General features: G+C 46.6%; 1 protein-coding gene across 1 annotated transcript in view; it reads right to left on the bottom strand.

Annotated features, from left to right (window-relative positions):
• The window catches only part of SLC35B1 (solute carrier family 35 member B1), a 48,145-nt gene extending 29,727 nt beyond the window's left edge, over positions 1-18,418 (bottom strand). Inside the window, exon 1 of the mRNA XM_085636217.1 lies at positions 18,066-18,418. Coding sequence (XP_085492343.1) covers positions 18,066-18,217 — 152 coding nt within the window. The 5' untranslated portion in view covers positions 18,218-18,418. The remainder of the gene's footprint in view (positions 1-18,065) is intronic.
• Between the last annotated feature and the right edge of the window lie 1,925 nt (positions 18,419-20,343).

Here is a 20,343-nt window from a genome sequence, read left to right as displayed (position 1 = left end):
GCACTGCCACTGCCCCAGACTCGACTCATACCTGCCAAGGTTTCAGATTGCCATGTGTGACATTTTCATAATTTTAGTGTAATTATGAGTTACATTGCAATGGCTATGAGTGACACTTTCTTCCGAGCAAAATCAAGCAATGAAGACGAGGGAAACATATAAATATCAGAAATCACTCCAATTTCAGCAAAGAGAAACTCTAACAGCTGCAAAGCACCAGAAATGGAAGGGAACTACCCTAGTGCCCCTGTAACCTGATTGGACAGTGGCTTCAGACACTCGCCTCAGACACTCTGCATCGGGCAAGGCTCAGGGTAGTGAGGGTGAGGCACACATAAGTTACAGCCAGCCAGGGCGGTGTTGTGTGTAAAATGGTATGTCCCGTTATGAGAAAATCCAAACATGGTAGACGCTGACACACCAAAAGCGGATGGGTTAATGTTTGACATAGGCAACAAAATGGGTGTGCAGTTTCATTTTCTTTTATTAATCCACCATACGTTTTGGCAGGAGGAGCACTTCTTTATCAGTTTCCCAGCTGACGAAGGATGTCCCATTAATGTTAAACACAAAAGCCTGGAACAACTATTAAAGTCAGAAAGACTAATGGTAATAATGTGGAAAGTGTCTAGACTAATGGCCATTCAGAAAATGACATTCCCCATTTGTAACGTTGAAGAGATGTCATGAGCGCAAAGAAAGCTATATATAAATGTACCGTAGCACATTAACAGGTAAGCGCTTTCAGCCAAACAGAGAGAGAATAAAAGAGCTGCGTTGGAGAGACAGTGAGTTCAGGTATCTAACGGCTATTGACTGATGCTGGGCTGCATCAGTTGCCTTAGGTGATAAAATATAACGTGCACTGTTTTAAATCGCTTTCTGAGCATGTATTTGACAAGAATAACTTTCTGAATTATGTTGCTCAACGACACTAATGTATGTTGCGATTTTCGGTGCTAGAGGACGGTGAATGCAAAAGCAGAAGAGCTGATAAAACATAATACAGGTCGTGCTTTAAATTAATTTAGGAAGCAGTCACTCTATGGGACATCTATACAGGAAAACAGAAACCTTTCCCTCCCAAAGCTCGAGGTTAGCACCTCTCAGTATGTAAGTCACAGTATCAATTTATGAAAAAAGTGTCTTACCATCATGAAGTATATAAGTCAAGTGCCTGCTGACGAGACCCTAAACACCTTTCATCGCTGCCAAGGTTTCAGATTACTTATGTGTGACATTTTCATAATTTCAATGTAAATATGAGTGACATTTAAATGACTATGAATGACACTTCTGCGCAAGCAAAATCAAGTAATGAAGACAACTGAAGCATATAAATATAGGAAATTGCACCCATTTGAGCAAGAAGAAACTAAGATCTGAAAACTGCTGCAAATGACCTGTGGCTTTGCTGTTACTCAATATTTGTTTCTGCTGTAATTTCTATTTTTATGCTCTTTGTCAATCATATATGGCCCAACGCCATTGTGTGGTATCATTTATATGCCTTATATCTTTATTTGTAAAGCACTCTAACATCTTTCAGCCCCTCTCACAAATTGTTCATTTGTTTTCTAGTGCTGCTCATTCCAATGTAGGGTGCCAGAGCACTTTACACCAGACAAACATTATACCACACAATGACTTTCGTGGGTATTCCATTCTAGCAAAATATTATTTGTAGCACATCTCCCCTGACAACAGCTGAAGTGGTTTTCATAGGTAGTTATGAAACTGAAGTGATTTGCAGTGTTCACAAGCATTTTGCCTGGTGTACTGCAAGAAATAGAACACACATTTGAAAATAGCAACGGGGGGCCCAAGTCAGCAGGATATTTGAAACTGAAAATATCCCGCAGTGTCACTTTAGTACTAACACAGGCAGGCACACACAGGCTTTAACCCACCGAGCTATCTCACCCATACTATTTTTTTTTTGTCTAAATCTAGATGCTTATATGGCGTGAGGGTTAAGGCTGATTGAAGAGATGTGTGTGTTGTGTCGCCGTGGTTATATGCTTGTAATGTACAAAGGTCAATTCAAATTATATCATCAGTATCCTAATGACCATTATTAAAACTTCAAAAAGCCTTTCTATTTTGGCCTTAATTTTGAACGAGACAAAGACAAAAGGGCGCCAGATATCATTGTTCACTGACTGAGAAAGAGTTCTAACAATCATCTCACAATAATCTTCCTGCCTGACTGCGCCGCTCGCTGCCATTTATTGTGTAAATCAGAGAGGCTGGTGGCACTTACTTTGGCAGTGGTCGCAAGGTCCGGAGGAGTGTGGCGGTGGCGCTCCTAGAATTGCTTGATGACACACCGTTTCCCCAGTCTCAAGGCAGTGGCTGCAGGCTCAATTAGGCCACTACTGAACTGCACGCTGTGATAATTCGGGTTTGGCGGGCGTCTCATTTAACAGTCACCCTCCGGGCTGGCAGGCCGGTGAGTCCCTGGGCAGGCGGGGCGTCTAGTTGCACGCAGATTATGTCCTGGCGACCGCTGCCCCAGGTCACTCACTTGATTTCTCTTAGACTCCCTCGGGACTGGCACTATTAAATTGAGGGGGTTTAAGGAAAACGGCTGGTGATAGGAACCGGTGGGACTGGTGCGAGCGGCATGCAACAGGCGCGACGCTGCAAGCACCATATTTGAATACATTTGCGTCTTAGACAGGTCTCTTAAATTCAGCGGTCTATATAATTGAAGACATCGACGCCGGACTCCGGTCTGCACTATGCAGAGGTGCACGCAAGGCTGGCTGCAGGCAGGTTCAGGCCGTGAGTTACAGTGGGCCCCGGCCACGGCAATTTGATTTTGCCGCCCGCCTCCAGTGATACTCATGCTGGCGAGCGCGTGCGTGCGTGCCAGGTGGTGGGGCGCGTGACTCGAGCGAGGGCTGGCCTAACAAAGTGCCCAGTGCCGTCATTGGTAGCGCTTTCGCGCGCTACCAGATTGACGGCCCTGGGACAGGATCTACAAACGGGGTAAGAGTGACGCGCATGTTGCACTGCAGGCAGCATTTATAAGGTGCGCCTGCTCTTCACACGGGGCCGCGCGGCACTGGCGGCGGCCTTTTATAATTTGTTTGGGGACACAGACACTACTGCAGTGTCAGTCAGTGAGTGTCCCTAAATAAATTATAAAGGCCGCCGCCCCCAAAATAGTGCCGCCTGGGGCGGACCGCCCCCACCGCCCCCCCCTAGCTACGCCACTGAGCAGTACCACTGAATTATATCAGGCTGTGCTCAATGTAGGTTAATTGCACTCCAATGCGCTCCAATACTTGGTTCTAGGGCGCACGCGGAGCAGCTGGCGCACAAGAGGAGTGCAAGATGATGCAAGATTCCAAGGAGCGCTCATGTCCGGGAGCACCTTCACTCCCCCTATGCGCTGAGGCGGGCAAAGACCTGGCTCCAAGGCATATGAAAGCATTGGGCAACACTGTACAGGCACAGTAGCACAAATAGTAGCTCTAATGTAAATATTGGAAGGCCAAAGTTATTGAAATTACTTACGTGCGAATAACAGCTAAGTTAGAGCTAACCGCAGTGTACCGGGTGCCAAAGGCGCATGCAATGCAAGAAGTCAACAACTAGTACGCGCTGGAGCCGAGCTGAACAAATGAGATGCGAGGCAAGCAGGATGGTTTGATTGAAAGTTTAATGCCAAAAGGAGTGAGAAGCAGAGTGGGGGCCAAGACATGCGAGAAAGTTAATTGAGGTGCGCGCGCGCACGACGGCAAACGGCAAAAGCAGGCTGGCGAGTGGTGTGCAATGTGAGCGCACCATGACGAGAGAGGAAAGCCAAATGGCGCCACTGCTCATCATTGTGCGCGTAACCGCACGCTCTATGCCAGCCAAAAGCGTGTGGTCAGACTTTTAAAAGCCCATACACTAAATGTCTCGCTGAGCAGCGCATGCGTTAGCTCAGGCGAGACCTAAAAAAAAAGTGAAAGCTTTCCTTTTCATTTTTTAAGAGTAGGCAGTGGCTCGTGGGACCACTGCCTATTCTTAAAAAATGTTAGCGTCCACAATCCCAGGATGGGATACTATACTATCTCCTTCACAGAGTCGGTAAAGTATGATTGTTTTGCAACTGCATTCCGGTCACAAAACATTCATACATTCCCCCTGCGATTCGTTATTAGGAAGGGACGTCCTTGGCGCGCCCCTTCCTAATAGCAACTAGCAAACCCAATTTGCGATTTGGTAATAGCTTACCGAATCACAAATAGGGCTTTGTAAATCTAAAAAAAACAATTCAGGTTGCAAATGGCCCGATTCTGCAAATCGGGCCGTTGGCGACCTGAAAAAAGCTTTGTGCATCTGGCCCTTAGTGCCTTGGCCGCAAAAAGCTGGGCAGCAGCTGGGGCGCTAGGTGGCGCACGAGCGGAATGGCCGCCTTCGAGTGAGGCTCCCGCAGGCTGGCTCCAAAATCCGTTAATTATCCTGCTCCACTCGGAGAAATTTAGCTGAACAACCACAGGTTATGGTGGTGTAAGCCTGAGGCATCACACGGTGCCTGACGGGGACGTCTGTTGGCTAGTTTGCGCCGGCCGGCGGCCACTATTCCTCCCAGCTGAAGGCGGCAGGGATTCTCCTGGAGCCAGGCGGTGGCGGTGTGATTCACGCGAGCGGCAGGCGGCACACGCGGCTGCTAGGCCGCGCTGGGAAGACTGCTGGAAAAATGCATTGCGGTGCACACTGAGCTCGCCGCGGGCATCGCTGGCCGACTGGAGGCTGGGGAGAAGTTACCTGCTGCTGTGACGCCGATAAGGAGGTACGCACTGTGATCGGGACGCACTGGGAGCTGCCATTGCAGATTCTACACTGCCGGAGATAAGTGGGACGGGAGAGATCCCGGTGCGCTGCAGTCATCGGCGGTATTGGGGCTAATTAGACCGGGTGGTGAAAACAGCGCCGCGCTGAAGAAACATTGTAGCGGTAGTGAGATGGGACGTTGTATGCTCTTTGCTGACATTGGTGTGTTTGGGCAGGACATAAGACACGTTTCTGGGGGAAAGTGCAGTGGCGCGAGAGGTGAAGTGCGGATGACGCTGCTGGACCTGGACTGACTAGAGGTTTTTCGTGCACCACCCAGATGCATAGCCTCACAGGGGAATACCCTATGTTTGTTCACTGTTGTTTTATGCTCTTCCATTTGTCCTTCCTTAATTGGGAATGGGGAGATGTTGTCATGTTATCTGACATGGGAGAGCGGATGAGGGTTGGGGTGGGGGGGGATCCTTGGTACTGGCATGTTTGGGATGCTTCAGTAGGTGGGTGGGGAAGGGGATGGGGAATCCAACAGGTATGAGGAAATACACGCACAGGTTGTTTGTTATGTACAGATTGGCCTTAGATTGTATATGCCAGTATGCACAGGGTTACGGAATATAGGACAATTTGAGTCAAGGCACACTGATGGCGCAGGAGGATAAGAACATGCTTAGAGTGTTGTCCTGGAATGTTAGGGGCCTTGGGGACCCGAGGAAGAGGAGACAAATCTTGGCGTATCTGGACAGGCAGCAAATACAAGTGGCACTATTACAGGAGACTCATTTGGACCCAAGGGCTATCAATCATTTTGCATGTAAGTAGGCAGGATGCCGTCAGTTCTCATCCTATTCCTCCTATGCCCGAGGGACAGCGAACCTCTTCAAAAAACAGATTCGGTTTGAACAAGCAGGGGTGCTCACAGATACACACGGTCGATATGTCATTGTATGGGGCAGACTAGGTATGAATTCCATAATGATTGCTATGGCCCTAATACAGATAGTCCAGACTTTTTCATTGATTTATGGAGTAAAATACTGACCATTGGTTCCACTCACATAATATGGGGGGGGGTTTTAATGTTGCACTGCAGGCACACCAGGACAGGTCAAATGTGTCGACACACCACTACACCTAGTCTAGAGAAGTGCTCTATGGCATTCTGGAGGAAGGAGGGCTCATTGACAGCTGGAGACATCTACACCCACAAGGGAGGGAAGGTACGCACTTTACCTCCCAAAGGGGAACATGGGCGAGGATAGATTACTGCTTCATGTCCAGGGGGCTGGGGCTTAGCATTCATAATGTGTCACATTTGGCTAGAACTTTCTCGGATCACTGCCCGGTAAAGGTATCATTCACGCCGCCGGGGTATGCTAGTCCTAGGCCGCGATGGAGGTTACAACCCACAGTTCTGTTAGACGCCGCTTCCCATGCGGAGTTACAGCAGGAGATTCATGACTTCTTTATTAGAAATAAAGGGTCAGTTGATAGTGTTGAGGTGATTTGGGAAGCCTTTAAGGTGACGTCAGGGGGATCTGTATATCGAAGAATTTTGGGGTGCTACGAGACATACAGCGTACGCTCAGACGTCTGGAGAGAGAATTGAGGGGGTTGGAGAGGAAGATGGGGCAGGGTGAGACAGGACAGGTGCATAGTGTATTTAGGGATACGCTGACGGAATACGAAATTCAGCGCAACGCGAACTGAACTTCCAGGGACACTACTGGACAGCCCGCAGATATGGTGAAGGGGAGCACCCAGGGAGAGCCTTGGTGGAGGTGACGCGACATCCTCGCTTCAACACATACATATTGGAGGTGCAAGACCCTGGTGGCACCATACAAAGGGACACATTAGACATACTTGAGACAATTATTGCACACTATGGCACACTATACACATCTCAGAGGAGAGGGTCGCTTGAGCTGGAGGAGTTTCTGGGAGACGTTGCACTCGGATGGCTTGGGGATGCGCAGCGAGAGTTCTTATGCCATCCATTTGAATTGGATGAAATACGGGAGGCAATCATGCAGTTGAAAAACGGGAAAGCACCGGGGTCGGACGGCCTACCGGCTGAATTTTTAAAAAGCTACATAGATATCATGGCACCAGTACTCAAGGAGGTGTATGAGAAATCCTTGGAGATGGGAATTTTGCCGCCCTCGTTGAGGGAGGCGATAGTCACATCCTTGCTGAAGCCGGGAAAGCCCCCGGACTCCTGTGACTCATATAGGCCATTATCGCTCATAAATTGTGATGCAAAAATATTGGCCAAAGTGCTTGCTAATCGTTTGTCCCTGTTGATGGAAAAACTCGTGCTACCGGACCAGTCGGGGTTTGTACCGGGTAGGTCAACGTCGCACAATCTCAGAACATTGTTCTCATTAACACAAACAGTGGACTCTGAGTTCCCCCAAGCTGCAGTGTTTCTCGATGCCACTAAGGTATTTGATTCAGTGGAGTGGGACTACCTGTTTGGAATATTGTGGAGGATGGGATTCCCACGCTTGTACCTCTCATGGCTTCAATTATTATATCATCAGCCCAAGGCCCGAATATTGATAAATGGTCATTTGTCCCCCCCAGTCTCAATTTCCAGAGGCACCCGTCAGGGGTGTCCGTTGTCACCCTTATTATTCGCTCTTGCTGTTGAGCCACTGGCTGCCAGGCTGAGATAGGTCCATAATGATAAGGCATTCCGTTGTTGTATGCGGCAAATATTGATATCGCTGTATGCAGACGATATCACCTTATACATTAGAGATCCGCAGAGCAACATAAACCCCATATTGTGGGAGTTCATATGGTTTGGACAGCTCTCTGGTGTGGGAATTAACTGGGGAAAGTCTCAGGTGTTCCCGCTCACGCAGGCTGTGACCCCCTTCCCCCTTGACTTTCCACTGGAGTGGTGCCATGATGAATTGAAGTACCTCGGAGACCAATGCCACTGTAGCTCATGATATCACTCTTCCTTCTCAAGGATAATTCGATGATATCGCTAACCACTCGGAAGATAAAGTAAATTCTATTTACGCTACATTTCCTGAAACCATTAATAGCTATATTTAATCCCCCTCTCTCCCCCCTATAATTATTAACACAGCGCTCTTCTTAGACAGCTTTACCCCTCTACAAGTACACACATTGGAGGGAATGTTAAAATCTGCCAAGTCAGGGTCACCCACGGATCTCAAACCAGCAAAGATTGCTGCATTGCTATCTGCTCAGCTTGCCCTATCTGTGTGCGCATTATTAAATCTTTCAATGAGTGAGGGCCAACCAGGGCCGGACTGGGAACCACAACCGTCCCTGGCAAAGGGCTCCTCCAGGCCCCCTCCCCCCCTGGGGGGGGGTGCGCCGAGCTCTTTGCCAGGGCCGGTTTTTCGGCCAATTTTGTTACAGGCCCTGTAACAAAAACGGCCCCCAGGGGCCCAAAACCGGCCCCCACCCATGCGGCGCACCGGGGGATGGCCCAGTGCCCGCTACGGCCAGTCCGGCCCTGGGGCCAAATCCCCTGAGAGTGGAAGGCAATGCAGGTAATTCCGATTCGCAAAAAGGCGGACTTATCTGCATCAGTCTCGTCTAACTATCTCCCCATCTCCCTTCTTCCTCTGATTTTTTTTTAAAATATATTTTTATTGTTTTAATTCAAACATTCCAATACTTACAATACCTCCCTTCTTCCTCTGATGAGCAAGCTATTGGAAATATACATTAATAAAACACTTACTGAACACACAGAGTCTACTGGTTGTCTAGACCCCTCTTAGTCAGGTTTTAGACCTATGCACAGCACGGAGTTGTCCCTGATTGCAGTATCTGATCACATCAGATGCTCTCTGGACAACAATCAAGCTGTGCTTCTAGTGCTGCTGGATTTATCCACAGCTTTTGACACTGTGTCTCATCACTTTTTATTGCGAAGACTGCAGGAGATTGGAATTTGTGGTCGCGCTCTTCAATGGTTACGAGCTTCCTGGCGAACCGCGAACAGGTCATTAATTTAGGTTCCTTCCGGTCCTGTGTGATGGACCTTTCTAAGGGAATAACCCAGGGCTCCTGTTTAAGCCCGACGTTGTTCAATATATATGTGGCCCCCCCCTTGCAAAGATTGTGAGGGAATTTGGTTTCATCTCCATTTCCTATGCGAACGATACCCAGCTGCTCTTATCTTTCAATAAAAGTTCCTCAACCACAAAATCTAGTTTTTCAGAGGGCATGAAAGCTATATTTTACATGGATGATGTTATTCGGTGATGCCAAGACACTCTGGTCCACTGATAGGTGGCCAGCGGACTTGGGCACTGCCCCCATCCCTAACAAGGTGGCTAAAAAATTAGGTGTGTACTTAGATCAGACACTGTCTATGCAGGACCAAGTTGGGGCTACCTCTGGGACCTGTTTTTGCATATTGCTTTTGTTGCACAGAGTCTTCCCCCTCCTTCCTCTAGCGGTATGTAAAACCTTAGTTCAGGCCCTGGTTATTAGTTGCCTGGACTATTGCAATGCGCTTTTGGCCACAGTCAACAAATCATTGTTGAATAGATTACAGGTCGTACAGAATACAGTGGCATGGCTGGTCACTAATACGACCCTTAGAACGGCTTCCCTCCCCCTCTACCACAACTCCATTGATTGCCCATCCGTCAAAGAATTACATTCAAAGTCTGCTGCAACCACCTTAAACTAAACCCTGACAAGACTGAGACATTCCTCATCTCGAATAAGGAGGAGAACCCCCAAATTGCCGAATGGCTTAAGGCCGTCGATGCGCTCAACGGGAATCTCACTCTAACAGACTGTCAAATCACTAGGCATCACGCTAGACCCGAAACTGAACATGACCAGACACATCAAGAATTCGGCCAAGAGCGCTTTCCTTAACCTTTAAACTACTGAACAAAATAAAACCCTTCATTCCGCCCAATGATCTCAAACAGGCCACCCAAACACTGGTACTGTCAAGACTGGACTATGGGAACGCAGTCCTCTCAGGAATAGCAAAATCACATCTGGCTCCCATCAAAACAACGCTGCATGCGGCAGCCAGAATGATCACCGGAATCAAGAAATTCGACCACATTTCTCCTGCACTCAGGGAACTTAAGTGGCTCCCAGTTGAAATGCGGATTAGCTTCAGAACTGCCTGTCTCACGCATAAAGCCCTACATACCAGCAAACCCGAATATCTGGCAGAAAAGCTCAAAAAATCCGGTCATGCCAGGAACCTCAGAAGCTCAAACTCCCTCCTAATCATTCCACCAAAAACTCGAAAACAAAGAACTGCGGCTCGATCCTTCGCCGGAAGCGCTTCCAAAATCTGGAACTCTATCCCCCCCTCACATCTGAACCATTCCCTCCTTTGTAAAATTCAAAAGCCAACTCAAAATCCTGTTCCTTAACTGCTCCCTAGGGACTCGATAGAATCAATCGGAGTAGGGAAGCAGACACCTCACACTGCTCCAACTCCAAGACTACGAAGGACTCCGAAGACTAAGACTGTCCTGCATTGTTAATGTGTTGCTCTTTTGTTTTGTGTGTGGCGAATCTCTGCAATGTATTTGCTGTAAAGCGCTCCGATACCCTAGGGTCAGGCCAGCGCTATATAAAACTTCTTAAATAAAAATAAATAAAATAATTGTCCATAAAGCCTTGTATGGCAAAGGACCTAGTTACTTAGCTCAGAAACATATTCCCTACCAGCTGGGCAGAGTTTTACGCTCTGGTATGAAAGATCTCCTTACCATTCCACGTGTGAAGAAAGACCTGCTCAGGAGGCAAAGCCTTTTCTTATATGGCCCCACGGCTATGGAATCAATTTCCCCATACACTTCGAAGCTGTGATGATCATCTATGCTTCAGGAAACTCCTGAAAACTGAACTCTTTGTGGTTTAACTGTCTGTAGCTCTGGCATCGTACTGCCTCAGCGCGGAGGTACCCCTTTGGGGGTGATTCATGCACTTTATAAGCTCTTAAATTAAAATTAAATTTATAAGCTCTTAAATTAAAATTAAATTAAAGTGTCACACATTAGACTGAGAAATGTCACACATTGGGCCACTGAAACATGGAAATGTCACACATAAGCAGACTGGAAACTTGACAGCCCTGGGAATGGTTGAATTGCACAAAATGATTGAGCGCAGTCTGTGACCAAAAAAATAAACTCTTCCCACCTCAAATCGTGTTTAAAAGTTCTTACGTGCACTAAACAATCCTCTCAAACTCAAATACAGTACAAGAACTTGAAAACTGAGCTGCAGAAGGGAAACACCAAGGAGCAAGATCATGGGAGGGGCGCCCGCTATGTACTGTTTGTCCCTTGGAAGAGGTTGGGAGGGGGTATAGTATGGTGGGTGCAGTGGTCACGTTATTCACTGTGGAGCAATAACAGGTGGTTTCAAATCCCAACTACTTCTTCTTACCCCTTTGCGGGGTCCGGGACCAATAGCATCAAGGTGGCCCTGGTTGGAAGTGTTTAGAAAAAGGATAAATAACGCCCAGTGCTGTACATTTCTGCCACTTGAACATACAGTAGAAGATGGAAGGATGGGTGATGATGAGTTCCTCCACTGCCTGAAGCACAGGTGCATTTAGACGCTGGCCTCCAGAAGCGAGACGTCTCATTTTTTCACCTTGTGGACTCCTTAATTAGGTTGTGCTGTGCTTGTGAAATCTCTTGTATAAAAAAGCATTGGCAAAGCCAATAGGTCTCAGCAATCCAAGAGCTATTGGCGTAGTCAATGTCTGCTATTGGCATAGTCAATGTCTTTTAGCCATGCTGAATAGGAGCGGGGCTGAGTGATGTTAAAAAGTGCTGTGACCCAGCCTGTGCTGTATAACGCAAATAGAGCGGATAAGCAGCTACAATAATGGTTGTTTAAGATTACAAAATGTCACAAGAGAAAGATGCCACAAATGACAGAGATATAGGAGATTCCCCTCATGCATCTCTTCTGTGTCAATGTTTCTTAAAACTATTATAAGATTCAGGATCTCCATGAATTAGATTATTTTTAAATGGAAACATTTTGTCTTTTAAAGTTTGTTGTCTTTTGCCATGAATGAAATGTTATATATGTGTGCTTTTATGGTTTTGTCTTTAAAATCGAATAAAGCTGTTTCTGACTCTGACTCTGACAGGGATATAGGAGATTCCCCTCATGCTCTGGGACACCACCAACATGATCACGAACAGGACTCGTGGGCACTGTCAATATACCTCTGCAATAGACATGCATTTCCAGTGGAAGCATATGACACAAATTCTACAAACTGATTGGACATTCCTGCGAAGTCTACGAGCAGTTTAGCAAAGTTAACATAAATCTGCTGTTGAAAACAGCCCATTTTGCAATTGACCCAACTGGTGGATTTATCATTGATCTGTCCGAAAGGCAGAGATCTAAATTTGGAAGATTTTCTTTTTTTGGCAAAGGTAGTAAATCCACCATTTGCAGTAACTGATGTAAAGTTTACCAAGATTTGTTTAGTGCAAAACTGAAATCTGCAGCGGTGCACGGCGGGATAAATATTGTACAGCAGTTTATTTATTTGTAACATGCCATTTAGTTAATCGGACACACTTATGCTATGGAAGCAGTTTTTAAGCAATGCAAAGCATGATTTAAAGGAGAGATGCAGCACAAAGCTGAGGTTCACTCTCCAATACAAATATCAACACATGGGTGCCCATGTATTAACCGCATAATGTGTGTTATATTGTGGGAATTACAGGCCGAGCGGAAAATCGTACGATTTTCCTTTTGCTAGGAGGATTCCATTCAAAGGGCAGATTACGATCTTGGCAGATGGGATACTCACAACGTGACGGATATACCCAGTGGCGTAACGAAAGTTGAAGGGGCAAGGTACACAGAGGGGCCCTGATCCGGATTTAATCTGGAGCTCTCCAGTGTGAGTACAGTGCTGAGGGGGCCCCCCGCAGCTCAAGGGCCCCCCCGCACTGCGGGGGATGCGGGGGCCTGTGTTGCGCCCCTGGATATACCGTCCGCCAAATTACAAATTCAATAGGATATAATGGAATTGTAATTTGGCAGACAGGATATCCATCATGTTTGTCACAGAGTAACCATGTCCGCCAAGATCGAAACAGGCCCAAAGTCTGGTCACGCTACTGTCCATGTCTTTAGTTGAGTTGGCTTTGAACTGATAACGAAACGGTTTTCCCACAGTTCATGTTCAGTTATATCCACTTTCTAATAATTATGAGGGAGAAGGGGTGTGCAAGGAAGTCCAAAATCATTTAGCAAAACACTTTTAGAACATAAACTCTTTCCTTATGGAGATCATTCAACACCATTTGTGACAAGCATGCACCCAACTAAATATTCCAGAAATCTGAGCTTGATTTTTTACCAGTCAAACGTTGAAGGAGACTCACGGTCTGGAAATTATTTGGAAAGGGCTGCCTGCAAGTAAAAAATTCAGGGATGCTTTTCATACACTGGTATTCCAAGGTTTTTGCCTTGAGCTGCACTCTAAGAGCAGCACTTTGTGCAATACAAAATTAGCACTTTTACAAGCGTTTAATACAGTAGTTGGGGAATGTTTAACTTTCTCCAAATATTCTAGGACTGACAGAGTTAGAATAGTCAATTTACTTTCTCGGCATCCGTTGCCAACAAGGCCAGACACTCAAACCTGGATGGAAGATATTCAGGACGAGGACTAAGAAGTGACATTTCCTCCTTATGTTGCTGCGAGGGAGTTAGTTTCTCAGTACTGCGACCTCGGCTCAGCCCAAATTCCCACTGTGATTACTGTATTCGTGAGACGTAATTCACGCACTTTACTGCTGTACATGTAAATAAATGTGTACATTCCAGAGCTCTGGCGCAGAGAGAATTTCAAAACAGATATGCTCAGGGGGAAATAGAGGAAATTAATTGAAGGGCAGGCACATCAGGATCAAAAGGTTCTATGCCAGGTTTCTCCAACGTGTTGCTTGTGGGCTACTAGTAGCGCTCCAGCTACCTGTAAGTAGCTCTCCTGTGCACAGTCCAGGCTACTAACTTAGAAGCTTTCACTTACTTGAATATTTGTTTACCAAAATTGAGAAGTGTGTACTGGAGACAACGGTGTGTGCATTGTCAGAACTGCTAAGCGGATGTTTAAATTTCCAAAATCTATTTAAAGCTGATAATTGATGGATAAATAATATGGCACTGGGGAGATATTTTTACTAATATTACCTTGGTGACAGAGGCATTTGAGCTATGACCATTCCATATTACCCATGTAAAGGCATTCCAAATGGTCAATCAATCAATCATAGCATTTGTAAAGCGCACTACTTACCCGTGAGGATCTCAAGGCGCTGGGGGTGGGGAATGCTGCTACTGCTCGAAAAGCCAGGTCTTGAGGAGTCTTCTGAAGGTCAGTAGGTCTTGGGTCTGCCGTAGGTGGATGGGGAGGGTGTTCCAGGTCTTGGCGGCTTGGTGGGAGAACGATCTGCCGCCGGAGGTCACTCTTTGGATGCGGGGGACTGTGGCGAGAGTGAGGTCGGCGAAGCGGAGCTGGCGGGTGGGGGAGTAGAAGCTGAGTCGTCTGTTGAGGTACGCTGGTCCGGTGTTGTGGAGTGCCTTGTGTGCTTGGTTGAGGAGCTTGAAGGCTATCCTCTTGTTGACGGGGAGCCAGTGCAGGTCTCTCAGGTGGGATGTGATGTGGCTGCGGCGAGGGATGTCAAGGATCAGGCGTGCGGAGGCATTCTGGATGCATTGAAGCCATTTCAGGAGTTTGGCCGAGGTTCCTGCGTAGAGGGCGTTTCCGTAGTCCAGATGTTTCCCACTTTTTTTAAACATTAATGCTAGCAATTCTACTTGATGACTTGAGGTGATCACTTTGTGTAATTTTAAATAGGGTGGCCATTAAAGAAATCTTGTCTGATGTGCTCTAATGTGCACTAATGATATTAGTAGCTCGGGATGATTTTTATTGATCAGAAGTAGCTCTTATTACAGAAAATGTTGGAGACCTCTTTTCTATGCTTTACCCACATTGAAATTCATTAGGCAGAAGCATAGACTTTCTACGGAAGACCCCAAAAAAACTTCTATTCCCTCAAAAATAACGAGCTGAACCTTGAAATACAGGCTAAATCTTCTTGCGGCAGGAAGGAAGAAGCAACTGGGCAGAAGGGGGAAGATGCGGTACAACGGGAAGGAATGGGACAGTAAAAAGACAAAAAAAGAAACTCCACAAGCAGAAAGCTCCCGCTTTAAAACAACCCATTGTGGTGCCAGAGGCACCTATGCTGCCTTGGTTTCTAGCAAGAAAAAACAAAAACCTAAATAAAGTTCCAAACATAATCGAGGTGTTGTACAAAACAGTAAAATAAAATGCTGGATGTATACGAGGTTTGGTAAGGATAGAAAATGAAGCTGCCACGCTTCTCACAAAAGGAATGTTCCCAGAGTGCATTCACAAACAAATAGGTCCCCCTCGGAAAACGGCGAATGACATTTGATCTCTGCACAGCAAATGTGATGAGATAAAAACAGAATTTACAGGCCCATTTACAGAAACGGAGGTCAGAGCGAGTGAAAACATGATTGCTCCTGTTAAGTGCTGTTAAACAAAGACCTGGGCCAGACTGGCCATAGCGGGCACCGGGCATTTCCTCGGTGGGCCGCCAGGGTTGGAGCCGCTTTTGGGCCCCTGGGGGTCGATTTTGTTACAGGGCTGTTTTTGCAGCATAGCTGCAATATCAGCCACTGTAATGAAATTGGCAGAAACCGGCTCTGGTAAACAGCTTGGCCGCACCCCCAAACCCTTGGGGGGCAGGCCAAGTACTTTGCCAGGGCCGGTTTTGGGTCCCAGTCCGGCCCTGATAGAGACAAAAGCAGTTCCTAAAACAAATCCTAAATTGTGAGCAGTGGATGGATAGTAGTAATTGGTCCATGCTCTCAGGGAGGGCAAAACTCAGGACACATGCATACCATGGAAAAATGGAGAGAAAGATTAAGAGAGCGACAATGGAGCCAGCAAATGGGAAGCCTAAGGGCGGCCTGAAGCCCACTAAGTAGATACAGCATGTCTCTTCGAGACAGTCCATGCGCTGTTTTGAGCTGAGACCTAAAAATCTTAAAAAGGGCTTAGAGCCCGCCCATTACTTACCTTTACTTACCATTGTTTGGCTCTCAAATCATTCTCTATTCCAGTCTTCCTATTTGTCAGCCGCTCCTCCTGGGCTCCTGCTTCCTTTTGGGCTTCAAGCCGAGTCTTCATCTATGGAGCTTGGATCAAGTACTCCTTCCTGTGGCCAGTGTCCTACCACTGGCCACAGGCTCCTGGAGGTACTCTCTTTTACTTACTTTTCGGTGGGACAATCCCCCCCTCCTCTTCACTTTAAACCATTTGTTTGTGCTTGCTTATATTTTACTTTTTGATTCTCAACCTCCCTTTCTCTTTGACATACTCAACTTTTCAGCGCAACCCCCTTCTCTTTAACTTTTTTCATCAGGCTTATATTTTACTTTTCACCAGTCCCCTTCCCCCCTTCTCTTTACCCCACTCATTTTTGTTGCAGGCTTATTGATGGAGCAAACTCGACCCCACAGTATTGGAGCACTTTACGTGAGCACCAGTTACAATATGCAAGGTCATATTCATTTGTTTGTTAGGCACCGGAGATGAAGTTATTTCCCCAGAATCACAGGATGTTGAGCTGACGCCGAGACCCAAACCTTGTTCACAATCAGCACCCCAGCCAAGTACGCTGTACCCTCTACCCCAGAGGAGAGGGTTACTTAACTCTCCTCTTTCTCGAAGGTTTACATTTTACTTTTATTCTTGATACGTTTTTATGTACGAACATCGCCATATGTTCTGAAGAACACATATGGCAACTACAGTGGGGAAGGGGACCCACACACCATGCCTGCCGGTGGGGGTTGTGGAATTACTCTTCAGACTGATTATAAACACACTCCTAACTGAAACAAGCATTGGCATAGCCAATAGGTCTCGCCTTTGGGACCTTATAAGTGTTTAGCCATGCAGCAGTTGCATAACTAAATACTTATAAGGTCCCAAAAGCGAGACCTATTGGCTATGCCAAGCGGCCTTGCGGCCACGAAAGTAAAAGTGATTGCGATTGCGATCAAACATCAAAGCGAAAGTGAAAGTAATCGCGGTAAAACGCGGCGCGTGCGCCCGCGCACATGCACTGTAGCTCTAGGCTGGCCTGGTAGCACTTTTTGGAGCCCTCTCAATAAGTCTCGCCAGACCAGCGCATGCGCTGGGTCAGGCGAGACCTAAAAAGCATTGGAAAAGTCAATAGGTTTCGCCTATGCAAAATCTATTGGATTTTTCAATGTTTTTTTTTTATTTACATGCTGCACAGCGGTTGAGCTTCTGTGCAACATGGCTTAAAGTATGCAGTCAATACTGGCCACGTCATGGCACTTTTTTTATTTTATTTTTTTACTCTAAGCCATGTTGCACAGAAGCTCAACTGCTTTGCAACATGTGAAAAAAGACATTGACAAAGCCAATAGATTTTGCATAGGCGAACCCTACTGGCTTTGCCAGGGCTTGTATAGTGTTTTTTCTTTCAGCCCTCAAAGAAACCTAATTTGTACAATGGACTTCAAAACAGACTCACCCGTTTTTAGCTTTTAATGTGCCGAGAAACAGCACATAAAAGGCTTTTAGTTTCTGGGGCATATGTGTAATGGAATTATTTCTGCACAACACATGAAATTCAAATTACACATGATGCGCAGACCTCTTTCTGTAAACCCGGAAAGGCGGGCCCTTTTCTTCACACCACCTAAAATAAAATAGTGTTCCTTACCCGCATCACAGCCACCATAGCGTCAGAACACCTCAAATAAAATATTATTCCTTAGCCGCATCAACGCCGCCAAAGCGTCAGAGCAAGAATTGGTAAACGTGGACTGCGCGGGTAATTGGCCGAGATGTGTGTGTAACGTATAGATCACGGGTTCGGTCCTGCAGATGAATAAATAATGCACTTTTTAAGTAGCACTAGGAACAACAAATATTTTATACCAAGCGTTTTGAAATACACAGAATCATACGATGAAAATAAAAACTATTTTAAACGTTGACTGAAAACCCCACATTTTAAATTCACTCGAAAGGGGCTTCCAGCAGCACAAGAAGCAGAATCCTGTGAATGGAACATTCGTGATATGACGGGACTTCCAGTGTGATGTCAGGACGAATCCCACTGTACGTGCAGAGGGGAGGACTCGGTTGCAACAGAGAGAAAAGGAAAGCTCACCGTTGAGGAGGAATGTCGGCCGTCGCGTCGGGTAGGAAGGGGTCTTCTATTAGGTTTGTCGCGGGATCATTTTTGTGTCTAAATAGTTGGATTTTCTCAAGAATTTGGATTGAACCCGTGCCTTGCCTACTCCCCCTGTTAAACTGAAACATATGGCATCACCCGCAAAGTGGTGAAGTATTATGACTTGTTGAAAAGTTTTCATTGTGACGTGTCCTTGGCATAAAAGGCTGGTAACCAGGGAGCTGCAGCACTGCACACGAGGACACAGGACGGGGAGGACCTCTGCTGGCAGATGGTGCTGGGGACAGTGATAGACCGAAGCTGCAGGGACTGAGCAGGCTCCAAAAAGGAAGGGGGCAGGGGTGGGTCTAAGGGAACAAGGTGAGTAAACAAACCAAACTAAAAGTGAACTGAAAACTGATCTCGAAACCAAACTGAAAACGAGCTTGAAACTGGCTTTTAATTCCACTTCCCTCCATTTTCATTCATTTCTCTTCCATCTTCACATCAATTTCCCTGCCCTTTACATGTCCTTACTATTCTCCCTTCCAATCCTCTGGGAACTAAATTCACCTCCCTTTACACCCCTTATCTCTTCTCTAACTTACTTTCCTTTCCTTTCCTTCCCTTACCTTCCTTCCCTATTTCCCTTCTCCTTTTCCTTCTATTCCCTTTTTTCCATCCCCTCGCCTATTTCTTCTATCATCACTGCTTCCATACCCACCCCACCCCACCCCATCCCCTTTCCTTTCTTTCTCATTCCCTTCCCTCTTTCTGTGCATTCCCTTCCCTTCAGTCCATTCCATTCCCTTTCCCTTCCATACATCCCTATTTGTCCTCTCCCTTTTCTTTCCCTTCATTCATTTCTTCCCTACTTCTTCTATCCTCTACCCTTCCATCCTTTTACCTTTAGGTATCCCTTCCCTTCCCTTTCTCTACTCTACCCTTTCAACCTTTCCCCTTCCCTTCCTCCCCTGCCCAACTTCTCATCCTTCCCTCCCCACCTCCCCATCCCCATTCCTTTCCATCCTTTCCATTCTTTTCCCTTTTCCTTTCCTTTCCTGTCCCTTCCCCTTCCCTTGATTTCTTTACTTCCCTATATTTCTTCTCTTCTTGCCCCTTTCTTTCTCTTTCGCTCCATTGCTTTCTTCCCCTCCTCTTCTATCCTGTCCCTTTCCAGCCTCCGCTTTCCTTTCCTTATCTCTCTCCCTTTCCCATTCGTTCTCTTCCCTCCTACCCCCTCCCTTCTCTTCCTATCCTATCCTATCCTATCCTATCCTATCCTCTCCCTTTCTTTTCTCTTCCCTATTTTTAATCTCCTGTGTCCTCTCCTCTCCTCTTTCCTTCCCAATCCCTCCTCTCCCCTGGCCATCCATCCCCTTTCTACACTACCTCTTGTATCCTTTTCCATTCCATCCCAACCACATCACTTTCCTATCTCCCCTACTCTGTCACTTTCTTTTTCCTTTACCTTCCCTACATCTCCTCTACACTCCCCTTCCCTATGCCACATTCCCATTTCCTTTGTACCCCCTCTTCTCTCCTTCCGTATCCTTTCTCTTCCTTTCTCTCCTCTCCCTTTCCTTTCTCTTCCCTGTCCCTCCTCCTTTCCCTCCCCTCCCCTTCGCTTCCCTTCTCTGTTTCATGCCACTACACTTCCCTCCCATACCTTCTGCTCCCCTCATATTCCCTTCCATTCCCTCCCAACACTATCACTTCTATCCTTTGCCTTTCCATCCCCATCTCTTTCATTCCCCTTACCTTCCTGATTTTCCTCTCTCCTCCTTTTCCCATTGCTCCTATTCCCAACCTTGCCTCTCGTCTCCTCCTCTCCCATTTCCTCCTCACCTTCCATTCCTGTCCTTCCCTCCCGTGTACATACCTTTCACCTCTCTTCCCCTTCTTTCCTCCCCTCATTCCCTTTTATTCACCATTATCCCTTTCCCATTGCCTTTTCTTCCCTACTTCCCCTTGAGTTCCTCAAATTTCCAGTTGTTTCCTTTCCTTTCCCTTCCCTTCCCTTACCTCTTCCTTAGCATTCCTTTCCCCCTTCCTTTCCACTTCTATATCTTTTTTCTCCACTCCTCTCTTCATCTCTCCCTCCATTAATTTCTTTCCTACCACTCCTATCCTTTCCCTTCTGTCCCTCCGCCTTGCTTTCCTTATCTCTCCAGTTCCCTTACATTTCCTCTCCTTCCAACCCCTTCCCTCCTCCTACTCTTTCTTTTCCCTTCCCTCTTCCTTTCCATTCTCCCCCTTCTCTTCCTTACTTCCC

The sequence above is a fragment of the Triturus cristatus genome, chromosome 11 (genome assembly GCF_964204655.1).
Source record: "Triturus cristatus chromosome 11, aTriCri1.1, whole genome shotgun sequence".
Classification (NCBI taxonomy): Eukaryota; Metazoa; Chordata; class Amphibia; order Caudata; family Salamandridae; genus Triturus; species Triturus cristatus.
This window is presented reverse-complemented; position numbering and strand designations above follow the sequence as displayed.